Source organism: Zalophus californianus, chromosome 11 (genome assembly GCF_009762305.2).
Source record: "Zalophus californianus isolate mZalCal1 chromosome 11, mZalCal1.pri.v2, whole genome shotgun sequence".
NCBI classification, from domain to species: Eukaryota; Metazoa; Chordata; class Mammalia; order Carnivora; family Otariidae; genus Zalophus; species Zalophus californianus.
Window position 1 is genome coordinate 47,747,624 of NC_045605.1, and position 27,906 is coordinate 47,775,529.

General features: G+C 38.4%; 1 protein-coding gene across 16 annotated transcripts in view; it reads left to right on the forward strand.

Annotated features, from left to right (window-relative positions):
• Positions 1–27,906, forward strand: part of DLG2 (discs large MAGUK scaffold protein 2) — a 2,208,086-nt gene that overhangs the window by 1,154,509 nt on the left and 1,025,671 nt on the right. For 12 of the 16 annotated variants that reach the window (XR_003517338.2, XM_027578649.2, XM_027578631.2 and 9 more), the window contains one exon: positions 10,680–10,841. Coding sequence is in view for 15 of the 16 variants with exons in the window: in XM_027578649.2 (XP_027434450.2) it covers positions 10,680–10,841 (162 nt within the window). In the remaining variant the exon portion in view is untranslated. The remainder of the gene's footprint in view (positions 1–10,679; positions 10,842–27,906) is intronic. The other 4 variants (XM_027578632.2, XM_027578644.2, XM_027578641.2 and 1 more) reach the window with 1 other exon arrangement.

Consider the following 27,906-nt stretch of genomic DNA (forward strand, 5'->3'; position numbering starts at 1 on the left):
CCATGCTGTTCATTATGTCCCCATGGCTTACTTATTTTGTAACTTGGAATAAATTCTTGAGTGAAAAAATTGGGAGGAGAGGAGTAACAGTAGCTAGAATAGCCAGAGCAGTCCAAGTAGAGTGGAGATGGTTTGGAAGAGCCTGGTAGATTTTCAGGCTTGAAGATGGCATAGAGGAAAGCTGGAGAGTGTTTTGTGGGGTCAGGAGAGCTGTGAGGTTGGAGCAGAGGCTCTGTGTGTTATATAGTAGTGGGAGAGTTGTTTGAAGAAGTTGAAAGCAATAAAGAAAGGCTACATTTTTTCCTGTTTTTAGAATTTAAATTTTTTTATAAATAAGTAAAAAAAAAATCCAATGTTACAATAAAATAATCATAGGTGATACTAAGTGACCACTTACCAGCTCACAGACCGTCTACTAAATGCATTCCAGGCATCTCACTTGACCTTCTCAAAAATGCTGTGAGGTAAGTACTAGTCTCATTTTACAGATGTGGAATATCCAGTATCACAGAGTTTGATGAGTTGCCCAAGGTCATGTAGTACATGACAGACTGGGGAAGTGGTCCAGGCAGTTTCTCCAAAACCTGCATTCCTGGAGACTATTCTACCATTGAGGTTTTAGAAAGTTATTCTACTATGAAGACCTAAGAAAGGGAAAGATGATAGACATGTTTAGCTATAAAGGATTATTCATATTTGTTTCCATTTTGCTGACAGCATTGACAGTCTGAGGAGTTCTCTCTTAGGGACCACTTTTTTTTTTTTTTTTTTTTGATGACCCAGATCTGCAAAGAGTGAAGGGCTTGACAGTTCCAGAAAGGAGAGCATTAATATTGGGCAAGCAGCTACCATGTGCCAAGAATACAGTGTCTCATTCAATGCTCCTATTTCTATGAGGTAGATCCTATAATTCCCAGTTTATAGCTTCAATCAATCCAGCAAATTGACAAATGTCTCCCAGCTAGCAAGTGGCCTGAGATTTGAGCTTATGTTTTTAATGCCAGAATTTATGCACATTCCACCATATTGGGTTGCCTCTTGGAGTCACCTGGCTAGCTTGACTTGAAACCCACTTTACCATTTGTTTAACTTTGGAGATTTCTTGCTCCTTTTTTCTCATTTGGAAATCAGAGTGGTAATACCCTCTTTTTCCAGTTCTTGAGAATTTCTTGGAACAATGTCTCTGAATGTGTTTTTGTAAATGATAAATAGCAACCTGAATGTGTGACATCTTATACGAATTCATTTTATAATTACACACCGGTTATTTTCCCAGACCCTAAGTCTGTGGTCCCATTCTGACTTGCTCAGAGAGCTTAAGTGCTGTCTAAGCATACAATTACCTCTCCTGGGTGAGCCTGGCCTCCCCTAGGCCTTGGGCTTAGCTAAGAAGTTGAGGAAAGATAGCTTGCATTTCCTGTCAAGCTACATCTCCAACATCTTCAGTTAACAGATGGAGGGCAGCACTGAGCTAGACTAAGTTCCCTCATGATTATTTAAATCATCAGTTCTTTAAAAAGGATCTTAAGATCCATTAAATATTCATGAAAGGAACTTCTTGGCAGTTCCTCCATCGTAGGTAATTACAGAGGGTTTAAAATATCTGACGTTGCTTGGAAGCACACAAAGCTCTGTCAGCTGCAAGCAGACAGCTGATTTGTAATTTAATTAACATCCTGGCTTGTCCTGTTCTTTGTGGCAAAAAGCGGGAATATATTTCCTTTCATTTCTGAGTTTTGTTTGAAAAAAATTCAAATGGAGCACCTGGGAGAGCTTTTCATCTCTCAGATCCATCATGTTCCTTACATCCTGCTCCAATCCTCAAAACATTCCTCTTTCGAGTGTCCTTCGGGCCAGCTGTATTGCTGATTGTGGGTCACTGGGTGGTTTTGTTTTGTTTTGTTTTGTTTTTTGGAAGGGTAATTTCACTTGGGGAAGATCTGGGTGCAATCAGCAATCAGTGAGCTTCAACCCACTCTTATTAGCTCTTTGAATAATGGATTTGAAGAGAGATTTATTTGGCCAGAGATGATTTATTCAGTGAATATTGACTGAGACCTTCTATGTAGTAGGTACTGAAGGTCAGCAGTGACCTGACTCCATGGAGGTTTCAGTCCAACAGAGGAGGAAAACATCAAGCAAATGACTATAGAAATTAAATGTAAAATAAAAATGTGATGAGTTTTCTGAAAAGTAAGTACAGGGTACCCTGAAATCCTGCCAGGCAGGGTGTGGGGTTGTACGGGAAGACAGGGGAAGCCAGGAGGCCTCCTTGAGGAAGTAGAGGTGAAAATCATGCCTGGTCTGTCTTGTGCTTCTTTCTCCCATTGTCCTCCTATCTAACGACCCCCCACTCCAGATGTACAACATACGCATGACTGTTCCAGAAGAGACTAGGATAGTGGCCAGAAAGGATGGAGAGGGGAAAGAGAAACCTGCTCTAGCCAAAATATCATTCAGAGAATTTATTTCAAATTAAAGAAATGAATATATTACCAATCTGATCACTGCCTTAACCATTCTTTTATCTTCTCTCTTTTTTTTCTTTCTCTTTCTTTTGTCCATGTTTTCCCTCCAGAAAGGGAGACGGGGAGTTGGAGAGGGGATGAAGTAGGCATGGTAACGGATTTGGGTCACAGGTGACAAATACGCTAAGCTATCACGGAAAAAGGAGCTGGAAAGGAGAGCTGGCTGGCTACATACTGCACAAGTCTCCAGTAAATAAAATTCCTAAAAAGAAATATTGAAGTATTTAAATGAAATATTTTCCTCAAAATAAGGCAGTAACTAGCAGTGCCCAGATAAGCATGCACTGTTTGGGGAGTTAAATTTAGTCTTGAGAGGAACTGAAGACCCTTTATTTCCATGGAGTACATTTATTGAAACCCACATTCTTCACTCTTGGTTTTCTCTCTTTCCTGAGCTTCATTCACTTCTTTCTTAGGAATCATTGCTCTTTGCAAGTTCATTATTTACTTAATTTTCTTACTGACTTCATGCTTCTCCTAAAATATGTGCTTTTCTTTTTTTTTTTCTTTTTTTTCTGCCAAAGCACATTATTGAAACTAAGAGTCTTCCTTCCAGTGGTGCATAGTCAGCCAGGTCTAGCAGCCACACACTGTGTGCTTGGTGTGCTGGCCTGACTGTTTTGCAGGAGACAGACAAATGTCAGGGTTCCCTGCCCTCTAGGAACTGAGATCACAGAGAGGGAGATAACACCCAGAATGCTACTTGTTATTATTAACAGAAGTGGTAGAACTAACAGATTGGGGGCATTTCCTAGATGTCAGGCTTTGTGTCAGAAACTGTAAATCATTCCTTAATTTTGTACTTGCTTCAGAATGTTGCTATAAGTCTTAAGTGGGATATTCTTTCTAACACTCTTAGCAAAGGGCTCATGGGTAGTGTTCACTAGCTGTTCAAGAGCATACAGACATGGTCTGGCTCTCGGAGTTTGATCTGATTCTCTCTCATCAGAACAGTGCCAACTCCTGCTGCAAGGGGGAAGCAGAGCACTTCTTACGCAGAGAAGAGACAGACCCAGATTTTATTTATGGGCCTTGAAAGATTTGTGACTTCTCCCTCAGCTCTCATGCAGTAGGCCAGTGGGGCACCACCTTCTGACCTGTGCAGGAGGACTTCCGGTGATGGGTCAGACGCATGGAGGCTCCTGCCTTTGAAGTCTGGGTAACTCAGGGTAGTTTGGACTCAAGTGGGCATCAGCAAAAGGTAGTGAGCTGAATCTGGTCAGACTTCCTGGCCTTTGTCCATCCATGTGGGGGGCTCTGTGGTTGAAAAAACATGTGAGTATGATTGCATTCAGGTTCAGGTAGGAGAGCTTTTTTATTGCTCATATTATTTAGGTTTAGTTCAGTTAAAATCACATTTACTGGTCTTTTAGTATGTGTCACCCATCAGTGGGGCACTAGAGTTTCAGAGATGAATATGACTGCATCAGTGCTCAAGAGGCACTCAGGAACTAGTAGGAATGATAGGCACATGGACAGGTTTTTGCAGTATGAAGTTGTTATTTGATGACAGAAATCTGTGCTGAACACTATGGGAGCATATCCTTTCAACCTTTGCAATCAGAGAATCCTTCCAAGAGGAGATGATACCCAGTCTGATCATCAAGGACCTGAAAGAGCTTGCCTGATGAAGGAGCCCATGAGTTGGAGCTTAAGCTTCAGGCAAGGAAGAGGATAGGATTCCAGAAGTCAGGCCCAGAATGAGCTAAGACGGGGGACATGAAAAGCATATGTCTTCCCTGTCTTGAGCTTTTCCTCTGCTTCACTCCCCTTAGAGCTGAGAGAGAAAATATCATCTGTCCAAAAGTGCTTTTATTCCAGAGTCCCCTCTAATGAACCAAGCTGAGGACAGGAAAAGGAAGGTACAGATTTCACAACAGAAGCCTTCCTTAAATGGCCCTCCTTTCACAGGCAATTCAGAAACCCTCGAAGATGCCCAGAATGGCATTAGTACTTAATAGACAAGCCCTGGAATGAGAAATAACTCAGAATTGCCCAGAACATTAGGACTGATTCTGAAATCAGGATGTGACCTTTGCAGATTTGTTTAATCTCCCTTGTTAGATGACTCTTGAAGATTTCCTAAAAATATTTCCTGAAGATAAACTGGGTCTCTTAAGAACTTTGAGGAACTTTAGAAGAATAATCATGTGCTCTAGCTCCAGAGTCAGAGTAATCTGTATTTGAATCCTAGTTTGCCACTCATCAGGTATGTAATCTTAGAAAAAATGCCTAATTATCCAAGCCCCAGATGAGGAGAATAAGAGCACCTATCTCTCAGGTGTGAAGATGCATATAAAGAATTTAGGATAGGGGCACCTGGGTGGTTCAGTTGAGTGGCTGACTCTTGCTTTTGGCTCAGGTTATGATCTCGCAGTTGTGGGCTCGGACCCTGTGTTGGGCTCTATACTCAATGCTGAGTCTGCTTCAGATTTTCTCTCCCTCTCCCTCCAGCTCTCTCTCTCTCTCTCTCTCTCTCTCACACACACACACACACACACATAAATAAACTAAAAAGTATCAATTAAAAAATAATAATTTAGCATAGTTACTGGCATATCAATTTAAAAAAATAATTTGTTATAGTTACTGACATTATTATTGACTTTAATATTGGCATTAGTGTTAGGATTAGTATTTCTCTTAATATTAACATTTGTTTTAATATTGGTTTTAGTCTATCTAGTACAAAGCAAAAATATGATTTATGGTCCAGCCAAAGTTGAATCCAAGCAGATTCTATGCCCTATCAGGGCGAGACTTGCTTTTGAGTTAAATATGGCACTTGTCACCAGTTCTTCTTATCCCTTGCTTAGTTATCTCTCGCAGAACACTGGAGAAAAGAAATTTAAAAAGTGTGTTTGGGGGGGAATATGTGGCTGGCACTAGAAAGAGCATCATTTAGGTCCCTTGAGTTGTTCCTCATAGTCTACAGTAAATAGCAGTCTGCCTTTCAGCCTTGTGTCTTGCCACACTGTACCTCATATCCCAATTTCCGTCCAAATCTTACATCAGGCTCACCAGATGTCAAATGGGGATTGGCGTGTGCATGACTTATGGAAGGCAGTTCCAAAAACAAACCATGAAGAGAGTGAGGGAAGCACCAAGAAGTTCTGCAAGAATGTAGGTCCAGGGGCTCCTGGGTGGCTCAGTTGTTAAGTCTGCCTTCGGCTCAGGTCATGGTCCCAGGGTCCTGGGATTGAGCCCCGCATCGGGCTCCCTGCTCAGCGGGAAGCCTGCTTCTCCCTCTCCCCCTCCCCCTGCTTGTGTTCCCTCTCTCGCTGTGTCTCTCTCTGTCAAATAAATAAATAAAATCTTAAAAAAAAAAGTAGGTCCAGGTGCAATCAAGCTTCAGCCCCAATCCCATCAGATGCTTTGGAGTGTATTTGGCCCCACAGGGTTTGTTTCACGTTGAGGTGTAGAAGTTGGGGATTCCACTATAATTCCCAGGCACATCTAAGTAAGGATGCTTCAGTCACCCAAGAGTGATCATTCTGAGAAGTATGCAGATGTGGGCCTTGAATGTGTAAAAAGGATTTCCATGAATTTGGGGGGGGTGCAATAACATCTGCTACAATCCATTTCAGGATTTCACTGTTCCCTCAAAACATCTTCCTCCATTATCACTTATCTCCTTTATACATATTGGTGCCTTTGCTTAGAATATCTCTTACTTCTTTCTGTTATCATTCTACATCTTGTTGCAAACAGGGAAGGCTTGGATAGAGTTAGGGATAACCTGTTTCTGTTCCCACAGAACTCAGTTTATATGTGTCATTAGGACTATGCATTGTGGCTTAGCTGCATATGTATGGAACTCATTTAATAATTCATGGTTTTCTCAAGGTCAAGAACTGTTTCTTTTTTTTTTAAGATTTTATTTATTTATTTGACAGAGAGAAAGAGAGATAACGAGAGCAGGAACACAAACAGGGGGAGTGGGAGAGGAAGAAGCAGGCTTCCCGCTGAGCAGGGAGCCCGATGCAGGGCTCAATCCCAGGACCCTGGGATCATGACCTGAGCCGAAGGCAAACATTTAATGACTGAGCCACCCAGGCACCCGACGAACTGTTTCTTATTCAGTTTATATTCTTAGCAAATCTTACTGAAAGGAATGATGAGGAGAGAGAGAGAGAGAAAATTTAAGAATGTGATGTTCTTTAAGATTGTGTCAAGCAAATGATGCAGGTGTCTTTTTTTACTTAAACCTGATTTCATAATGTTTTGCAATGAGAGAGCTTGCATCCTGCAGCCAAACAACTTTGTAGCTTAAGCAACTGATACCCATTTCATCCATTTGTTTGTCCTTCATATCTTTATTCAACCAATACTCATTAAGTGTATGTACCAGGCACTTGGGCTAAGGACAGGAGATGAGAGGATCAACAAGACTCAACTGTCCCAGTACTCACAGAGTCTTCTAGCTCAATGTAAACACACAGACACATACAAACACAAGTACACAGACATATAACATGATAAAAATTGTGATTGGCAGATTACGGGGAACTATGGGAACACCCACAAAATCTCAGATTTGTAGTTCACGAAATTCCCCAGAAAAGATAACATCAAAGTTGAGGCCTAAAGGATCAGTGAATATTAAAATGAACAGTTATTAACTAATGAAACATTAATTGAGCATAAAGATTGGTTTTATAGCCTAATTTAAGGCCCTGTCAGTCTTAAAATTATGTCTTACATTTATGAAAATAATTAAAGTAAGTTATTTGTGACACCACATAAGTTCAACTGAGTTTATTATCTGTGTCTTGAGAGTTATTTGTCCAAATAGTTCGGTGAAATGTGTATTTTAATGGATGGGATCTTTCTCTAAACCAGCTGAATCTCACTACAGGAATCCTGGAGGAGCCACAGTAATCATTTTAACTTTGCAAAAAAACCTTGCTTTTGGCATTCTTGGATCTTTATCAGAACACAAGCATTTCCTAACTGTTTTGAGTAACATGAACATGGTTTTATGCATGTAAAATGTTAAAAAGCTTAATGAATTCCTCAAAAAACCCAAAAATGTGATTACCACATGATCCAGCAATTCTACTTCTGGGTATCATGCCAAAGAATGGAAAACAGGGTTTCAAAGAGATACTTGTATACCTGTGTTCAGAACAGCATTATTCACAATAGCCAAGAGGTGGAAGCAGCCAAACTGCCCATCTACGGACAAATGAATAAACAAAACGTGGTGTGGACGTACAATGGAATATTATTCAGCCTTATAAAAGGAAAGAAATCCTGTCACATGCTATACATGGATGAACCTTGAGAACATTATGTAAAATGAAATAAGCCAGTAATAAAAAGTTAAATGCTGTATGATTCCACTGATATAGGGTATCTAAAGTAATAAAATTGGTAGAAATAGAAAATAGAATGGGTAGAATGGTGGTTGCCAGGGGCTGGGGGATGGGAAAATTGGGCATTGCTATTTAATGGCTATAGAGTTTCAGATTTGCAAGATGAAAAAGTTATGGAGATTGGTTACACATTAGTATGAATATACTTCATATTACTTAACACTTAAACATGATTATGATAGAAATTTTTTACGTGTATTTTACCAGAATTTTTTTTTAAAGATTTTTTAAAAACCTGGAAGTAATGATATGTTTATATTCATTCCACAGTCTTGAGGTAGGAGTGGTGCAATGAAAGAGTTCAGAAGTAATGGGGGCTCTGCTCAGGTAGTAGTGTTGAGGGGTAGCTCATAGTACAAGGAAGCTTGAGCTCTGTTCCGAGACTGAATGGGTTTAAAGAGAAGGACTTTACCAGTTTGTCATTTCAGAAGGCTGCCCCGTGCAGGGTAGAGGATGAATGGGAAAAAGCAATCTCAGTGGCAGTCTGCACAACCCAGGGTTCCTTGGATGAGAGCTGATCAGAACCACTCATCAGGCCTTGAATGTGTAAAAGGGATAAAAAATGTGTAAAAAAAAGGCTTACAGCAGTGATGGTGATGGGGGATGAGGATGAAGTAGACTCAAGAATTATTTAAGATATAAATTAGGTAGACTCAGTGAATTCTTAAATTGGCAGATAGGAGAGTGAAAGATAGGATGGAGTTGACTGACTCCTACTTTTCTGTCTCAGGTGACTGCATAGATGGTAGTATCTCCCTGAGAGAGAATTGAAGGGGGTGGTGGCTGTGGAGGACAAATGTGCTAAAAGCCAAGGGCACTAAAATGGGCACATGTTTGACATTATTCCACTCCCAATGAACACATAATTGCTCAAGAACGGATGTTAAACTTGATCCCTGTTTCTGAGGCAGATTACCTTCCCAAATTATTCATAGGGTTAGGAAAACAGAAGTGTGGTAGTTTGCAGTTTACAGAAATGCTCTAACAGCATTTTGTTGTGTGCTCTCAATGAACTGCTTTCTACCAAGCTGCCAATTCAGTCATCAGACTTGGGCTTCATCTCCTTATGGGAAAGGAGGAGGGGCTGATGATAGAAATAGGATGCAGGTTCACCTTATCTGGACAGGGTTCCATCTCTGATGCCCGCTAGGTAGGTGACCCTGGGGAAGTCTCTTAACATCTCTGAGAATTAGTTTTCTCATAAGTAAAATGGAGTATCATAAGTAAGAAGAATTACAGTGGAAGAAATAGATGATAGTCCTTTGCAAATTGAAGACAAGATACTGTTTGTTGTAAGTTTTGTTTTGCAACTAAGAGCAAACTTGGAAGATTGCAGAAAGCCTCCCTGGAAAATACAAGTAATTATAATCAACTCATGAGTATGAATGGACAACACATTGAATTACCAACGCTGGGTGTTTCTTCTTGTACTATCAGATTATGAGTCAGACTGAGAGCTGATGTCTAAGAAATTGTATTTTTCACCTTCAAAATGAAAGAAACATAGCATGATTTTGTAAGGACATGTTGTTAGTAACCCGATGTGATAAAAATAACTGCTGGTAATAACAATAATGAGGTATTGGGAAGAGGTTTACACAGCACAGTTAAGCCTGAGTTGGTGTGTTACAATGATATTTGGATATCTGCTCCTAACACCCCTGTGCCATTCACAGAACAAAGGCAAAGCAAGGCAAGCTAACACTTTATTAGCTGGGTTGGGGCTGGATATAGAATGTTCCCATTTTTTTCTCTCCCAGGTAGACTGACAGCCTTGAAACAATGGGACTCTAAAGGGACAGCTCCCAAGGGAAAGGGGTGAGCAGTAAAAAGAGACAGAAAGATAGGAACCCCAGGCCAATATTGAAGATGGAGACTGACTCCATGGTCAGGCCTGTGCTCCATCCCTATTCCTTGTCCTGATGCTTTTCCTCTCTGCCAGCTCCCTTAGGTCTGCTTTGAAGACTTAAAGAACTTTTGCCAGAGGATGTTCTTTTTGTTACTGGCATGTAGAAAGAAGATGATAAAAGAGGAAAGGGATCAAGAGAGAAAGAACTACCACTTCTTTCCCTTCAGGGAATCATCTGAATATAGGCAGACCCTTTGCCTTGATTTTTGAAGTTCTTTAGATGGAAGCTCCATCTCTGGAAATTGTGATCCTTTGTCCCAGAATCTGAATAACCCAAATCATTACTCCTTCTCTTTGGGTATGAAAGGAAGAGAAGATTGTTTTCCTTTTGAGGCCAACACAAATCATGTGGGTGGTAAAAATTTTTCTTCATTTCCAAGGGAACTTTAGCCTTTCACAAATTCTGAAACAAAATTAAGTTTCCTGAATGGAATGTATCAGAAGTCTGTTTTATTGCTCAATACATATTTTTTTTTTCCTTCTCCATCCTTGACCTAGAAATTTTAGCACATACTTAGGTACTCTGGTCATTTGGAGGAGGGCTTCCTCATCTATTTAGGTAGATTGTCCCAGTCTCATTTCTTATCACCCTTCTATAGCTTAAAACAGAGATAGTACGTTATCAGGTAAAAACAAGTCATCAGCGTTGGTCAGTATTGAGGTTTATTTAGTGCTCACTGTTGAAGTTCGTTATGGTGACTACCAGAAGAGTCTGCAGCAAAGCCTCTTTGGTGTACTTGTTATCTGTTTGGTCAACAATAGGTATGCACTGTGTCCTGTAAATGAAGTTGGTATATGAAGTTCTCAACTGTACCCTTTGCAAGCACTAATGCTTCTGTTGTTCTCTCTTGTCTTTTCTCCTAGAAGTATCGATATCAAGATGAGGACGCTCCACATGATCATTCCTTACCTCGACTAACCCATGAAGTAAGAGGACCTGAGCTGGTGCATGTATCAGAAAAGAACCTGTCTCAAATAGAAAATGTCCATGGATACGTCTTGCAGTCTCACATCTCTCCTCTGAAGGTCAGTTAGACTGTTCTCAGAGCTGGCGGCGAAGGGAGATGTTTGTTGACCTGATTAAATGAGTCTCTCTTAAAACACTACAGTGGCCCATGGTTGCTGAAGGGTCTTTCTGTGGTTTGGAGGCTTACCTGGAATTTCTGATGCAGGAAGGTTGTTCTTGCAGTTGTTTGAATGTCTGGGAACTCTTTTTAGTTGCTGAGAATGGGCTAAGGAAAGAGCAAGGGACAAAAATTGAAAGGGAAAATAAGGTAACCACATATTTAGAAAGCACAGGAGTACATCAAGATTTTGTTCAAATGCTACCTATCCACCTCTATTCCTGATCCCAGGTAAAACAAAGGAAGTAAGTATAACATGTTAACACCTAATGATCGCCTTACCATGTACTCTAATCAAAAAACTGTGTGAGTTGGCTCATCAACACCTCAATTTTATACTACCTTTCTTTCTATTTGGTGTCATACCTTCTGACGCTTTCTACATTTTTTCTTTAATTTTTAAACAATTTCTTGATAAATGGTATTTTCACAAACAAAGGATAATTAAGTGAGAGGATTTTTCTGTGCTCTTTGGTTGCAAATCACTCTTTTTCTTTGCTGATGCTCTGGGATTTTGTGCTTTGGATAAAAGCTCATAAATGTTGATTAGAGTTAAAAAAAGAAAAGTGGAACTAGAATCAATGATGTAACAGAAGTGAATGCAGATGAAAAACAAAACAAGACAAAACAAACAAAAAGAACAACAACAACAACAAAAACCCTACTAAAATAACTCTTTACTGCTAAAGAAAATTCATTGTTTATTTTGTTAGCCAGAATATTCACTTCATCACCACTTCCATATAGCTGTGTCACAGTAAAAAATAAAGCCATAAAGGTGGTCCCAGTGCCTTCTGGAATCTTATTATACCTTCTAAGACATCAAAGAAAGGCTAAATTATGTTCTAATATAGTTCTGAAATTTGGCACATGTTAAATACCCTGGCATCCTCAAAATGTTTTATCAAATAAACTAGCTCCATTTACCATTGATTAATTCAAATATTAGGTTGATTGTCAAATTCCAGTAAATATGTTATAATATGTAAAAATATACAAACATTGTACCACTAGAATTCATTGTTTAGTTCTTCCCAGAGTCCTTTTAGAAATCATTAAATGACTAATGGAAATGGGCATGTTTAGCCTGGAAAAAAAAGATTAAGGATTGGAGGACAAGGGATTTTCCTTCTTACACCTGAAAGGCTGTCATGTGGAAAATATTGGTGCCACCCAGAGAGCAGAAGCAGAGCACTGTGGATGTATATTTGGGATCATTGTAAGACCGCAACTCCTGTCAGTTAGAGCTACCCCAGACAGGTGTAGACTAGTTCAGGAAGCAGCATTTCCCTGTTCCTAGAAATCTTCCAGGCCTGGCTGACAACCTGGCAGTGGTATTGTGGAAGGGATTCCTTCAGCAGGAGGGTGCACAAAATTGTCTCTAAGGTCCGGTCTCATTCTAGGAATCAATGATTCTAGTCTGGAGTCAGATGAATACCTTCCTTCTTTAAACAAATTCTCATGTTTCAAACAAATGCTCATCCTGACTCTGTGTGCTGACCAGTAGAAATTGAGAAGGGACAGGTGTGGGAGCCTGGATTTCATTAAGAGTATTTAAATCTCAGCTCTTTTCTTTCTCTTCTTTCTTTTTTCTCTTTTTCCTTCCTTCCTTCCTTCATCCCTTTGCTTCTCTTCGCTTCTCTTTTCTTTTTTCTTCCTTCCTTCCTTCCTTCCTTCCTTCCTTCCTTCCTTCCTTCCTTCCTTCCTTCCTTCCTTCCTTCCTTCCTTTCTTTCTTTCTTTCTTTCTTTCTTTCTTTCTTTCTTTCTTTCTTTCTTTCTTTCTTTCTTTCTTTCTTTCTTTCTTCTTTCTTTCTTTCTTTCTTTCTTCTCTTTCTTTTTCTTTCTTGAAATCTTTTTAAGAACTCTCACAGAAACTCCCTTCTTTTCTCCCTACTTGTCTTTCTTCCTTTCCTAGCACATTTTAATTAGCTCTAGAGCATAGCTCCCAAAGGCTGCAAGCTGAGTAGGTTCATCAAGGTTAGTCTAAAGCTAGCCTGGTTATAGTAAACAAACAAATAAACAAAACAATAAAAGTGTAATAGGATCTTCATTTTATATGTTAAGTCTTAAGCATATACATGCTATTATAATTGTCAAAATGTCTACAATTTGGGTGGTTACACCATGTGTTATGTTACTGCTTCATTTTGAAAATGTCAAAAAAATATTAAAGTTAAAGGAAAAGTTAGCTTTTTCTGAAGATCGCATCTCAAATATAAAGGACCTTTCCCATTTCCCTTTATCCCTTGCCTTCCAGGAATTTCAGAATTAAGTATCTTCAGTTTTTGTGGTTCTCCTTAGCTTAGGTTTTCTGTTTCTGTTTCTCACTTATGTCTTATTTCTTATTTTCTTTTTGTAAAAATGATTTATTGGTTTTTATGGTTTTACTGTCATGACATCTTCTACTGAAGACACCCCATATCAGTTTAAAAGTGGTCATTTATGAATGATAAACCCCTGATAGGAAACACTAGGGTAGGAATATGTTTCCCATCCTTTTTGGAATAACCAGTGTATGGTGTGACCTCCAAGGTATTGTGAAGAGGAGGGAAAAATAAGTCAATCCGGGATTTCTGCACCTAGTCTGTAAAGAAGCAATTTTGGAGCTAGGACTTTTTCCCCCATGACACTTCAGAGGTGTTGTTCATGCTGAACGAGATATGTTTTTAGATTGTCTTAATGAACAGACTGTGTACCTTTCTTATGTCAACAATAGTGATAGGGATAAACAGGCACAATTTTTCCAGAAACACACACACACACACACACACACACATGCACACACACACACACACACACACACACACACACACACACACACTGATGTGTAGAGTTTGCCAGTTTCATGGTGTAAATACTCCCACCATGGCTGAGTTCAGGCTACCAACCTGAAGCCCCTGACTGCATTCGGGAAAAAAAACCAAATGAGGCTTTACAAGCCAATGTGATTGGCTCCAGCACAGGCAGCCTCCAGCACATGCATTTTTGTAGCAATAAGACACATTTCCTAATCAAATTGTTAAGGGATTATTATATTATCACAGTTCAAGTGTTTGGGAAACCTGCCATGATTAAAATCTAGTGTGTTATTTTCTCATAAAGGAAGCCTATTAGAGTCAGAGAAATGCTAAGAAGGTACAAATTCTCAATTAGAACTGGCCTATTTTCAACTTCTTTGCTCCTTTGATCTGTCTGGTCCTTTTGGGTCAAGCACTAAAAGAGGGAAGAGTGGGGAGGCAAAACCCACAATCAGATAATGCCCCCTGAGTCTTACTTTGGAGTCAATGCAGCTCTCTAGTATTAATTAGAAATTTACATATGGCATGCCTGAGCAGAGTGTGAGATTGCTGGATAACAGTTGAAATGCCACACGGAGCAGGCTTTAAATCATTAGCTGAGCAATCTTACTGTTGCAGGTTTGACAATCGTTTCTTCCATCACCACTTATCACTGGAAGCCTCGGTTCTAAGATTCATCTGCCTTTGGTACATACCCGCTGCCTGGCTGATAGATGCGCTTGCTTAGCCTGCTTTCATTAGAATGCCTTGGCCATCGTGAAGTGTGGGGTTAAAAGGAGAAATGCAATTTTGCAGTGAATTCAACAGAATTTGTTTTCTTTGCCTCAAGATGGGGATGCTTTCTCTTCAGATGCTACCTAGAATCTTCCACAAAAGAAGCTGGCTTATAATAAAGCACGAGAATTTTCTTTTCAGTTTAAGTCAATTCCATAATATTAATTGGGTCTCTACTATGCACATCATAATAGGTGATGGGGAAACCAAGGGCAGTAAAACATGATTTTATATATACTTACCACTTTCTTAAAAGACCTGAGCTCTAATTATTTATTACTTATTCTCACTCTGCATCAGGGATTCACATTCCTGAAGCTTAGGTACTGTGAGACCCCAGACATTGAGCGAAGTACTCTTTACAGAGTATCTGTTGAGAGAGAGAGAGAAGGAGATGGAGCAGGAGAGGGAAGGAGGGAGGGGGACAGGCAGGCTTATTTTTAAGAACCTGGACTTCAGAATACCTGGATTTCAATCCTGGCCCTTTCATTCAGTAGCTATGTGACCTTGATCAAGTTAACCTCTCTGTCTTAGGTTCCTCATTAGCAAAATGGAAGTAACAATAATATTTATCTCTAGGATTTGTGTACTAATTAAATAAAGTAATGTATGTAAACTGCTCAGAAAAAGTTTGGCACATAGTAACCACTCACCAAATGTTGTTTTTGATCTTATTATTTTCATCATTAGCCAGCTATCATGACAAATACCTTAAAATCACTTCCTTCATTTATCTCATTTTACCTCTACGAGATTATACATGATTATCAGTAGTTCCCTTCAATCCAAGAACTAGTAAATAGGAGTGCAAGTATTTGTAATTCAACTCAGGTCTCTCTGGATCCAAAGCCTGTATTCTTTTTTTTTTTAAAGATTTTATTTGTTTATTTGATAGAGTTAGAGAGAGAGAGCACAAGTAGGCAGAGCAGTAGGCAGAGGGCAGAGGGTGAAGCAGATTCCCCGCTGAGCAGAGAGCCCGATGAGGGTCTCCATCCCAGGACTCTGGGATCATGACCTGAGCCAAAGGCAGTCACTTAAGGAACTGAGCCACCCAGGTGCCCTGAAAGCCTGAATTCTTTATCACTCCTGTGCTACATCACCTTTCTCTAAACTGTTCTATTTTTAAAGAGATCACAGATTCAAATTTTCACTTATTGGGTCCATGTATGTAAAAGGAGAAGGTCCTTTTTTTCATATGGCCTTATCCTTAAAAACAATTATTAAGCAGATATATAAAGGAGTGTGTAAGAAATATAGTTTTCTAAGTGAGAGCCAGCAAGAGTGGTGATAGGTGGGAACTTTATGAGGAAATAGAAGGAAAATAAGCTCTATCTGTAAAATACCTCAAATCACCCAGTGGTAAACTCCCAAGGGTTCTCTCTGCTCCTGTGACCAAAAACAAAACAAAACAAAACTAGTATTTGGGAGCTAGTTCCCTTTTGAAAAATCCTTTGATATTGTAAGAATGTGTATCTTGGCAAGAGAGACACTTTATCTTGAGCATTTGAAGAATTTTCTTCTTTGAGATATACTCCTCACAGTAGGTATATATGTCACTGAAGATTCCAAGTAAGTCCAGCCAACCACAGCCATCATGTTTCTGGCAAGACCTATTTCTATAATTTTTACTTGGTTATTCTTTTAAAATGTTCATTCTATAGATGCTTAATTTTATAAACTATCTTACCATTTTCAGAAATAGGCAGAGTAAAAGTTACATGTTCAACCACAAATTAATAAAGGAAGAAAGCTCTATTTCATGTTAACAGGACATTTGTTAGACCAGAAATCCAGTTAGTTGTCCTAATTCTACTTTTCTTTATAACCATTGGCTTTTTTTTAATAAATTTACTATCCATATTACCATCATTATATGAACATCATCGCAGTCAAGTTTTGTGTTGGTTTTTTTTCATTATTATGTCTTTAGTCCTTCAACAAATACTTGTTGGGTTAATTATTTGTAAGTGGCAATATGAACACTCGTAAATAAGCACCTCCTGTGAGACTGGTGATGTTAATATCAAAACAAGCAAGAAGTCAAGGTGCAGATGTCCTGTTTTCCCCTCTCTGTTGTCCTCTTTTCCCTGACCTACTCATCACTGATACAGAATTTCATCAACTTTAAAGCTGATATTTCCTCCTGTATTACATATCTGAAATGTGTCCTAAAATAAATGGCATCTCGCAACTAAAATTGGCACCATCTCCTAGGGTACATAAAAAAAATGGTGTGTCTTAGAGTTAAAACAATCTTAGATTCAATGACTATTTACAAGGAAGACTAAAGCTGTTTTTCATAGATGGGTGTGAATGTCTTTAATCAGATAAATATGATTTTCTGCCAGAATAAACAGTTCTAGAAGCTTTACTGAAAAGTCAGGATATGAGAGGTTAGGATATACTTCTATACCCTTGGACAACCATGCATTTGTTGAACATATATGGGAAAACAATGGAGAGACTGTCAACAGTGCAAGTTTGGGGAAATTATAGGAGAGATTGCTTACGAATGAAGAAGCTGGTGTATAGAACTGTAGGCAAGAAAGAGAACAAAGTGTACTTTGCTCCACTGTTTCCTTATCAGAGTTACCAGAGCCTGCTTATGGGAAAGTATATTTTAGTCACCAGTATAGTAATTCCTCTTCCTCCATGAAGCCCTCCCTGTTAATTCTTGCCTGACTTGCCCTGGTCTTGACATTCTATGGCAAATGTAGTTTGCATAGTTAGCTTTTTAAAAATATATATTGTTTTATTATTCTAAATAATTTTTACATAACTATATATTGTCCTTTCCTCTAGACATTACATTTGTCTTGCTCTTGATAAGTGTGCAAGCTCCTGTAACTAGACCATGTCCTATTCTCATTTTGTTTTATTTTTCTTTTTTTTCCCTATTGGCATCTATAATGAAATTAGACCAGTATTTCCCAAATAGTGTTGGTGGAATTGTATCACCATTATAAGGAAAATAAAGGCATGAATGCTGAAAACATTTGGGAATTTAAATCCACTAACTTTTTGAAGGATTTCTACAAGTTTTTAATATGATAATTTGCAATATAAACCTCTAAGATGGGAATATAGTTATTATACTGTATTTCCTAAACATATTTGGTCATGGAATGCTTTCTTCCAAATAAAATAATTTTTTGGTTGGACAGATACACTTTTGAAAATACTATAGCAGAGACATAGACTAAGGCTAATATAACCAATAGGAAATATAACATAAAAATTCATTCTAGCCCTGAAATCAGACTCAACCAGATTCAAATACCAGGTCCTCTACTTACTAGCTGATGTGATCTTCCTCAAGTTACTTAACCTTCTTTAGCCTTGGTTTTTATTTTTATAAAATAATGGTATCCACTTACATGCCTCTGTGATATTTAAGTGAGAAAAATCTATACAAAGATCTTAGCTCTGAGCTTGACACATGAGAAATACATAAAAAATGTTAGCTATTCTTACTGCTAGTGATGTACTAATATTAGTCCAATATTTTAAACTAGAGACTTTGGGATTAGTTTTGGAATTTTTTTTTCATCTTAATCTCTTCTTTGTTTTCAAATATCTTAGGGTTCTTACCTTCCTCTTTGTATCCACAGCTACCACCCCTAGTTCATGTTTTCATTACTTCCAGGGCAGAAAGCGTTATGGTTATTGTAAAACATCATGGACTTTGGAGCCAAAAATATGTGTTTGAATTCTGATTCTGCACTTTCTGGCTGGATAAACTTGGGAAACCATCTGTAATTTCTGAGATGCAGTTAAGTTTAATATGAACAAATCTCTTACATGTTTCAGCTGATTGATTCATTTATTCATTCATTGGCACAATAGAATCTCTTTGACCTCCTACTGTATGCCGTGATCTATGTTATTCCCTGAGGATAAAAGAAGAACATGCCTTCAAGTTGCTTACATGCTATAGTGAGATTAACAAATTTGGAGATGCATACATCAAATATGTCATATTATGTGCAATAAAGGATTGAACAATAGGCAAATTCCCAAGACCTAGAGAAGTGGTTTAATTTTCTCTGAGTTTGAAGTGCTAGAGATGGATGTGGTCAGAGAAAGCATTACAGAGGAGGTCATTGTTTCACTTGAAGGAAGTGGGACCTATAATAGGAGAAAGGTCATGGTTGTCCTAGATTCCAGCAATTTATAGCAATATGGTAGAATTCTAGAAATTGCAGATAGTTGAGAAGGGGAAAGAGAGAGAATGAAAGGATGAAGGAAGAAGTACCAGGCCCAAATCATGCCATAAAGCAAGAGAGATGGGTAGGAACAGGTAATGAAGGGTCTTATGTAGAGATTAGACTTCGCCTTGTAGGTAATGAGGAGTGACTACACAGTTTAAAAGAGGAGAGACTTGGTCAGATTTGCAAATTAGAACATTACTCATGTCATGTAGCAAAGTAGAAGAAAAACAAGAAAACAGTGACATCACAGTCAAGGACATCAGGTAAAACACCAGAGGCAGACAAGCTCTGGGTTAAAGCAGAGGCATTGGGGATGGAACGAGGGATAGGCTAGAAAGCTTATTTAGGAAGAGACATCATCAGGACCTTGAGACTTAGTAAGTACAGATAGTAGAGGAGAGAACGAAATAGGGGTTAATTCACTTTTTTTTTTAATTTGACCAGTTTCATGGAGGTGGTATCGTGAAATGAAATCAAGAATTCCAAAGGAAGGGTTGCCTGGGTGGCTCAGTCAGTTAAGTGTCTGCCTTCAGCTCAGGTCATGATCCCAGGGTCCTGGGATCAAGACCGGCATCGGGCTCTCTGCTCAGTGGGGAGTCTGCTTCTCCCTCTGCCCTTTGCCTACCGCTCTGCCTACTTGTACTCTCTCTCTTATTCTATAAAGTAAGTAAATAAAATCTTTTTTAAAAATGCCAAAGGAAAAGCAGATTTTAGGGTGGGGTGGAAATATTATGAGTTTGGGTGTTAATAATGGAGTTTGAGGTATTTTTGTTGTACCCAGGTTGATAGGTTTCATACGCAGTTGGAAACAGAGATCTGGGAATTGAGAGCAGGCTGATCTAGAAAGGGAGACTTGGAGCCCTCAGTATTGTGGAAGCAGTATGGCCGGGTTGCCCAGGGGAGGGGGAGAGCTGAGAACGGCGGGCAGGAGATAGCAGCGCCACACCAGGGTTTTATGGACAGAAAGGGGCCTGCTGAGACCATGAAGCAGTGACTGATTTACCACAATGCATGGTCTGATGTTTCTTAATGGAGTTATACATTTCTAGTAGAAAAGGATCATATTTTATACATTTAAAAAATGTAGGTCCTCTGACATGCTTAGAATAGTGTTGGCCAAGCATGAGATATCTTTCAAATCCTTGTTACTTGATAACTATTTTTAAAAAGGGAGAGAAAGAAATACCTTATGAAATATATGTGAATCCAATAGTCATGGGGTCGTGACCATCAGCTGAAAAAAAATTGTGTTTTTTTTTCCTCTTTGGCCACTGTGCTTTTAGTAATATTACTCATTAGAAAACTAAGCTGATTTTACTATTTTAGAAAATTCGTAATTTCAGAAAATGTAAAATTCGCTTATTTCTATCTCTTGCCACTAGATGGTGGGAGTAGCCGAGCTGATGGTTCAGGAAGCATATGGTCTTAAGGGAAAAACCTGAGATTTGTGATGCTAAATTGAGAAGCCCTTAGTTACTAAAAACATAAGAAGGTTTTGGCAGGGATTTGCATACTTGTGAATAATGCATTTTTGTTCCATGCCCAGACCTTGGTGAAAGGAAATGGCTGAGTGAAATATGGTCTTGACAGACATATATACTGAATCCAGACACAAAAGCTCCTGATCGAAATTCTATGCAAATGAAACATTTCTTCAGTTACCATAAATTGGAAAGTATACTGATAGTTTACCTCAAATAATCCTGGATATTCAAGCCAGAAGTTCAAGAAAGGGAAGAAGAAAATAATAGGTATAGGACCTATGCATCTTACATCATCTTACAATTCAGAAATGCTATCTAGAACTAGCCAACAGGGGTTAATGGGTTTTCACCATGACTTTGGAAAGATAAGTCAGTGGAATGGCATCCAAATCCCCTATTTTTTTCATCTGTATACTAATTATAGCAACAGCAAGAATAAATTTTCTCTAAGAAATATTAGGGTATGTATATTAAAGGCATACTGTTTTAAAAAATGAGTACTTGTAATAATCATAAGTAAGTATCATTAGTGATTATTTGTAGCTGCAGATATTCCTAAATTACATACAGAAGTTCTCCTCAAGACTAAGATTTCACTATTGCCAAGGATTTCTGTAACAGTAAGAAATAATATATATACGGGTACCTGGGAGGCTCAGTTGGTTAAGCCTCTGACTTGATTTTGGCTCCAGCCAAGATCTTAGGGTCGTGAGATTGAGCTCTGCTTGGGGCTCCATGCTGGATGCAGAACCTGCTTGAGATTCTTTCTCTTCCTCTGACCCTCCTCACTGCTTGCTTTCGCTCTCATTCTCTCTCTTAAAAAAAAAAGGAAGGAAGGAAGAAAGATTACACATAGAGCTCACAGAGGCTACCCTCACAGGGGCTTAATGAGAGTATTTTAAATTCTTTTTTATTAGCAAAGATGCATAGAAATTATTCCACATCTCACACATACATTCATAAATAAATGTTGACATTGATTGAGCTATAGAATTTTTAACTCTTTCCCAACTAATTTGGAAAAGTAATAGCATACAGTAGAAAGCAGGTGGACTTGAGAATCAGATCTATTTGCATACAAATTCCACCTGTTTTACTTCCTAGGTGTGTTCTTTAGCAAATCTATTGCCCTCTCCTCTACTGTAAATAGTAATATGGAACAGTAATATGCTGTAGGGATTGCTTGAGATAATACATCAATAGTCTTTAGCATAGCACTTGACATATACTAGGTGCTCAGTAAATGGCAATTATTATATATTTTAAAAAATAGAAAATATGTGTGTATGAAAGATCAAATCTTAATTTCAGATCAGTCAACTCTGAGCTCTCAGTAAAGATGGACTCTTGTTCTATCATCAACTTCCTATCTCCAGACAATGGCTTTACACTACTCAATACCCTCAACTCAGCTAAGCAAGTGCCCCAAATTGTCTTTTGTATGAAAGTGAATGTCACTTTGGCTAGCTCAAATGAAGTGTAGCAAATAAGTTGAGGGCATGACCAGGTGTTAGGTAGTTCAAACAAGACTGTACTAAAGCATAAAAAGATATATTTCTTTGGTGTCTAGTTACAGAAGATGTTAGAACATTTGTATAATAATCTTTCAAGATGGCTACTTGGAGGGAATGTTTGACTTAGATATATAATTCCTGGTATGTTTATTGAAAGTTATTACTTTAAAAAATTTTTTAATTATTTCATAGTTACAAGTTGAAACCTAGTAAACTTTCGGTAATAAAATAGGGAAACTTAACAGTCTTGTTGAATTCATACATTAACCAAATTAAAAGTCTGGAGAATATTATTAACTCATGAAAATGGAACAAGTTTTTATTCTTTGTCTAGCAATGTGTTTATAATCATACTTCACTAATTCTAAATATAGATCGAATCCCACTTCTGTAAACTCTAAGCCTTCACTCTGGTACCATTTTGTATGGTATAATTTTGTTGTTGAAATCAAGTTAACCTGGGGTTCTCTTCAACAAGGGTATTTTAGTTGTATCAACAGTCTTTATTTGCTCATTTATATTTGTTCAACAAAAATGCTAGTTTCCTTTATAGGGAGGGGGAATGAAGTAGTTGCTAAGGTCTAAAGTCTAATATCATGAATTTTTCTTTATTTGTATTCATATCCATTTATCAACTTTTCTACCTAGAGGTTGTTTTAGGAGAAATAACAGTAGTAAAATGTACTATTTCTTTAATTCTTATTGTATGTTAGCACTGTTCTAAATGCTTTACATGTATTGAGTTATTCCATTCAACCACCCCATAAGATAGGTTTTCTTATTATTCCCACTTTGTGGACAAAGGAAAATGGGCACAAAGAGGTTAGAAAAAACTTTCCTAAGATCACGCAGTTAGTCCTTGATAGCTCTGGGATATGATGCAGCTAGTCTGACATCATATCCCTCACTCTCAGTCATGGTACTATATTATTCACCAGCAAATGAGAAGTGCACAGTTTTAAAATGGAAGGGGACAATCAAATCCAGGATTTTCAAGCAGCAACTGACCCATTAGTAGATGTGAAATCAATTTACTTGGTAATTTTAGAATAGAATAACAGAACAGAATAGAAAATATAAACCTTTGCTTCAGTTTAGTGTGGGTACATTTGGGTGTGTACTGGCTTACAGTGTAAAATATATTTCTTAGTGTGATCAAGGTCAAGAAAGTCAGGGAGTCACTGATCTGGTCCAACTTTCCCATATCATAGAAGGAGGGGAGGTAATAGAAAACCTGAGGCCTGGAGGAGTTAAATGATTCCCTGAAAACACACTGGTCAGAAATGTCAAAGCCTGAACTTGAACACTTTGTAGTATTAATTACTCCTATTCTCTCTGTCCAGGATCTGTTGTGGCTGCCATTACTACCAATTTAAGCTACTTAAACCAGAGTTTCTCAAACTTGGATATGTATCAGAATCACACAGAAGCCCAGCCCCATCCTCTTTCACCAAGCCTAGGGTTCTATGTTTTTATTACCTCTCCAGGTGACTTTGTTACACTTTGTTACACACTAACTTTGAAGAACTGCCGCCTTAAACTCCTTGATGCCACAGCATACACTGAATGATTGCCATGTGTATTACCAGACCTTTGCTAAATACCATTAGAGACAATAAAAGAAGAGATAGAGCCTCTGTCTGTGAGGGACTTAAATTCTATTAGGAAAATCAAGATGTGCATTAATCATTTAGGGAACATAAACTATTTAAGTGCTTTTTTAACCTTACTAAATAAGATTATTAAGTACAAACGGAATTCCAGAAGGCAACTCTTTAAATTCCCATGTAGGCATATGCAAAGGAAACCTCATAATGCTTAAGTTAAGAGAGAATGTTTTATGAGAAAATAGGGTAGAGAAACTTGAATTGATTTTCCCCAACTCACAGAGGAATTGCCGGTGTCAAGTGAGCAGATTTAACTCCAGTGCAGCACTCCTAGGATGTATTCCCCCAGGCCAGCTGACTCACCAAAATCATAATGACAGCAGATGATTTGTTCCTCCTTTACTGGCAGAACATTGAGTGTGTTAGAGTTCATGGCGAATTTGGCATCACAGGTAAGTTCATTTGCAATGCTTTCAAGAGGATCTTACTGAAGTTCCTTTACATATAACGCCAATGGAGGGTCCCCTTAAGGGCCATTAAGTAACAGGGCACACATAGAAGTCACGGGTCACTTATAAAATCAGCTCAAAATTGTAGTAAATTAAATGTCAGAGCTGGTCTCTAGAGATGTTCTGGTTTTATCTCTTCATGTTGTATGTGGAGAAATCTAATAAGTTGTTTTGTTAGTTGTTTATTTTCTCGAAGAACAGAAAGACGTTTCTGTTACTGGCTTTTAATGATAAACTTTTAATTAATAAAAATAATAAACTATATATAAAATATATAATATATAGTATAGTATATATAATACATATATAACATTATATAATCTTTTAATTAATAAAATGATAAACTTAAATATTAAAATGTTATAATTATTAAGAATTATTTAAAATTTTGAAATTAACTTCCATATAGCATTTCAATAAAAAGGTTGTCTTTCTCTTTTATGAACAATTCAAGTAGAGCTGCTGCTAGCCATTCAGCATATTTATATGAATTAGAAAAGGGAACCCCTACTCAAGCAGCATAATACCCTGTTATAATTTAGATCTTGTGCTGCGTGGACCCAGGCAGTACATTCCCTAAATAGCCAGATGACCTGTATTTAATAGTAAGATCATAGAATCATAGAAGTAAGCAGGGGCATTTGAGATAACATAGTCTAATGCTGTTATTCTACACATAAAGAAATGAAGATTCAGATACGTTATGATATTTCCCAGGGCAGACACATAGTTAATGCTAAAGCTAAGACCAGAATGTGGGTCCCACATTCCCAGACCACAGTTTCTCTATTTCATAAGAAAAGTGAAGAGCAGATGTGTTCTACTCAACAGGTCACAGAGGTTTGCTTATTCCAATTAGATGTTGCTGGAAATTGTTATCACTAACTTTTTATTTGTTTATGCCAATGTTCAGCTTTCTCAAAGGGCCAAATCAAGGTTGTTGACATTAGATAAAAAAATCTCTCTCCTCTTAAATCTCTCTAGCTAAATTGTGTGCCAGTTTGATTGAGTAAGAATAACATCGGCTTCATCACGTTAACTGTGATATCATGTTGTGTATTTGCATAAATGTTGATGAGATACTTATATAAAAAACCCAAAATTTTAAGGATCTATATCTTAAAGACCAATCTACACAGTTTTTAAGACTAAAAAGGTTGTTTGTCAGCTTACATTTTACTATCTGTGCTTAAAATACCCCAACCCCACCAGATTCCTTTGGCTACCTCCACCTTCCCTTCCAATTTATCTAGTCTCCATTTTCCCCCTTTTATTCTCCTCTCCTCATTCCCACTTTTTGGGATAGCTAATAGGGAAGGAAAAAGCTTCACATGATAAGGATAAAGGAGCTCGAGGGGTTGAACATACAGTCAGTTCACAGGGTTGTCAGTATGTGGGGCTCTCACAAAAGTCAGTGGAGTTTTCAGCTACACTAATGGAATTGCCATACCAAGAACAAAGAGTTGATAATTCTGTACTGTCCAATGTGTGGCCTTAGGATCCAAGAAGCATATTTCAGGGAGAATGGTGGCAAATCAGAGTGCTTCCAGAGAGGGGCAAATATGCTGGTGAGGGGATTAAAATCACACCAGATAGAAAATCAAAGGCATGAATGATGTTGTCCCTGGAGTATAAACTCAGCTCAGGGGACATGGTAGTCCCTGGTGTCAGACTGTTTATAATGAGCAACTATTCTATATAATTTCTTTTTTTTAATTTTACTTTATTATGTTATGTTAGTCACCATACAATACATCATTAGTTTTTGATGTGGTGATCCACGATCCATTGTTTTCGTATAACACCCAGTGCTCCATGCAGTACGTGCCCTCCTTCATACCCATCACCAGGCTAACCCATCCCCCCTCCTCCCCTCCCCTCTAAAACCCTGTTTGTTTCTCAGAGTCCACAGTCTCTCATGCTTCATCTCTCCCTCCAATTCCCGCCACCTCATTTTTCCCTTCCTTCTCCTAATGTCCTCCATGATATTCCTTATGTTCCACAAATAAGTGAAACCATATGATAATTGACTTTCTCTGCTGGACTTACTTCACTTAGCATAATCTCCTCCAGTTCCATCCATGTTGATGTAAAAGTTGGGTATTCATCCTTTCTGATGGCTGAGTCATATTCCATTGTATAATTTCTATAGATACTATGACCTCTAGAGTAGACAATGAGGAGACAGAAGCCATGTGAGTTTTGTTGTTATTATTTGTTTTTTATTTTAAAAATAGAGCTGGCCAAAGATAGGATGGGCTTCTTCATAAGGCTTCCTGTTACTGAATGTATGCAAACAGAGGCTAGAAAATCCTCAAATAAGGTATTGTAGAGGTGAGTCAGGTATGAGATAGGATATTGGACAACAATATTTTTAACCTTTTTAAAGTCATGAGCCCCTTTGACAAATTGATGAAAACTATGAGCCCTTTTCCCGTTAAAAACAAAACAAAACAAAACAAAACTGGAATGCCTGGGTGGCTCAGTCGGTTAAGCGTCTGCCTTTAGCTTAGATCATGAATCCAGGGTCCTGGGATCTAGTCCCACATGGGTCTCCTTGCTCAGCAGGGAGCCTGCTTTCCCCTCTGCCTGCCGCTCCCCCTGCTTGTGCTCTCTCTGTCTCTCTCTGACAAATAAATAAATAAAATCTTAAAAAAAAAAACCCACACAGCAACATATACCCACAAAAATGGCACATAAACATTCAGGGAACATAAGGCTCACTCAAAACCCATCTATGGACTCCCTAAAGGCCACAGGCCTATAGTTAAGAATTTTTGGATGGAATGAATTTTAAGCCCCTTTCCATCTCTGAGAATCTGTGATTGTCATTTCTCTGCCTCACAGTTTTTGTCTGACTAGGCATGCTTCTCCTTCTCGAGAAGAAATCTTTTGTAAGTGTCAGGAAGAAACCAAACAAACAAAAACCAACAACAACCAGGAGGACTCCCAGTCCAGTGTGTCAGTGAGGCATGCCCAATTCCATGGCAGTTCTCAGCAGCAGTGATCAATAGGTTTGCCCAGACGCTGAGGACTGAGCATGCAATTGCTTCAGGAGAATGCTCTACATGCAGAACTTCGGCATCTGATCCCATCCTCTCAGTATTTTTGATGTGTACTCCTAAGGCAATTTTCTGTGTTTATTAGTTAGTATCATGAGCTTTTACCAGCTATGCAAGCCAAGAGCTATAATATCCTTCCTCTCTGAATTGGGATTTTAACTGTCGAAAGATTGTTTTCTTTATGCTGAATGGAAGTTGCAGTCTAGCAAAGAACTGATTTCAAATTACCCCATCAACTTGCTCAAATGATGATGCATTTGCCATAGTATTCAGGCACAGAGAGTTTCCGGTTTGTGGCTAGATTGTTCATGGAAATGTCAGTCATCAGATGTGCAGTGGATATTTATTTTTTCATCAGCGTCACAGAAGTGCACTTGAATTGGATTCTTCCTCTTTTCTCTGTACCATTAAGATATTGACAGGTTGAGAGTTGCTGGATTTGAAGTTTTAAGAATAACTAGCTCATAACATTTCACTTTCTGCTCTAGGGCAGGGTGAGTTGCTTATAAATCAGGCTGCAAATGTGATGAATTGGATGTCTCCAACTCAATTAGCTTAATGTGGGTAGGAGGATTTCCAGGTTTTGCAGCCTCTGTTTTACTAATCCTCTGAGCCAACTGTTACATAAAATGTGGCTGTGTATTAATGCTGGCATCTCAGAGAAACATGGTTGGTATTTTTCATTTCAACATCTAATGTCATCCTGTATTTCATAGCTTTGATTTGGATCCAAAGCCACTGAGTGATGGTTCTTAACATGATTTATATTGTTGCAAGCCTTACCTTGTTATCTTTCTGCCTTCTGACCGAGTTAAGAAAGTAGCCTAATAGAATTGCTGCTGTCAGTGGGTGATTTAACTGTGGGGGGTGGGGGGTGGTGAATCTCAACAATTTAAGGAAAACTGCTGAAGTTGAAGCTGTTCCTCTGTCAAATAAATGATCAGATGAGATGAGTCCCAGCAAAGCAGATGCTGACAGTTTCAAGAGCTTTCAACACACTCATCATAC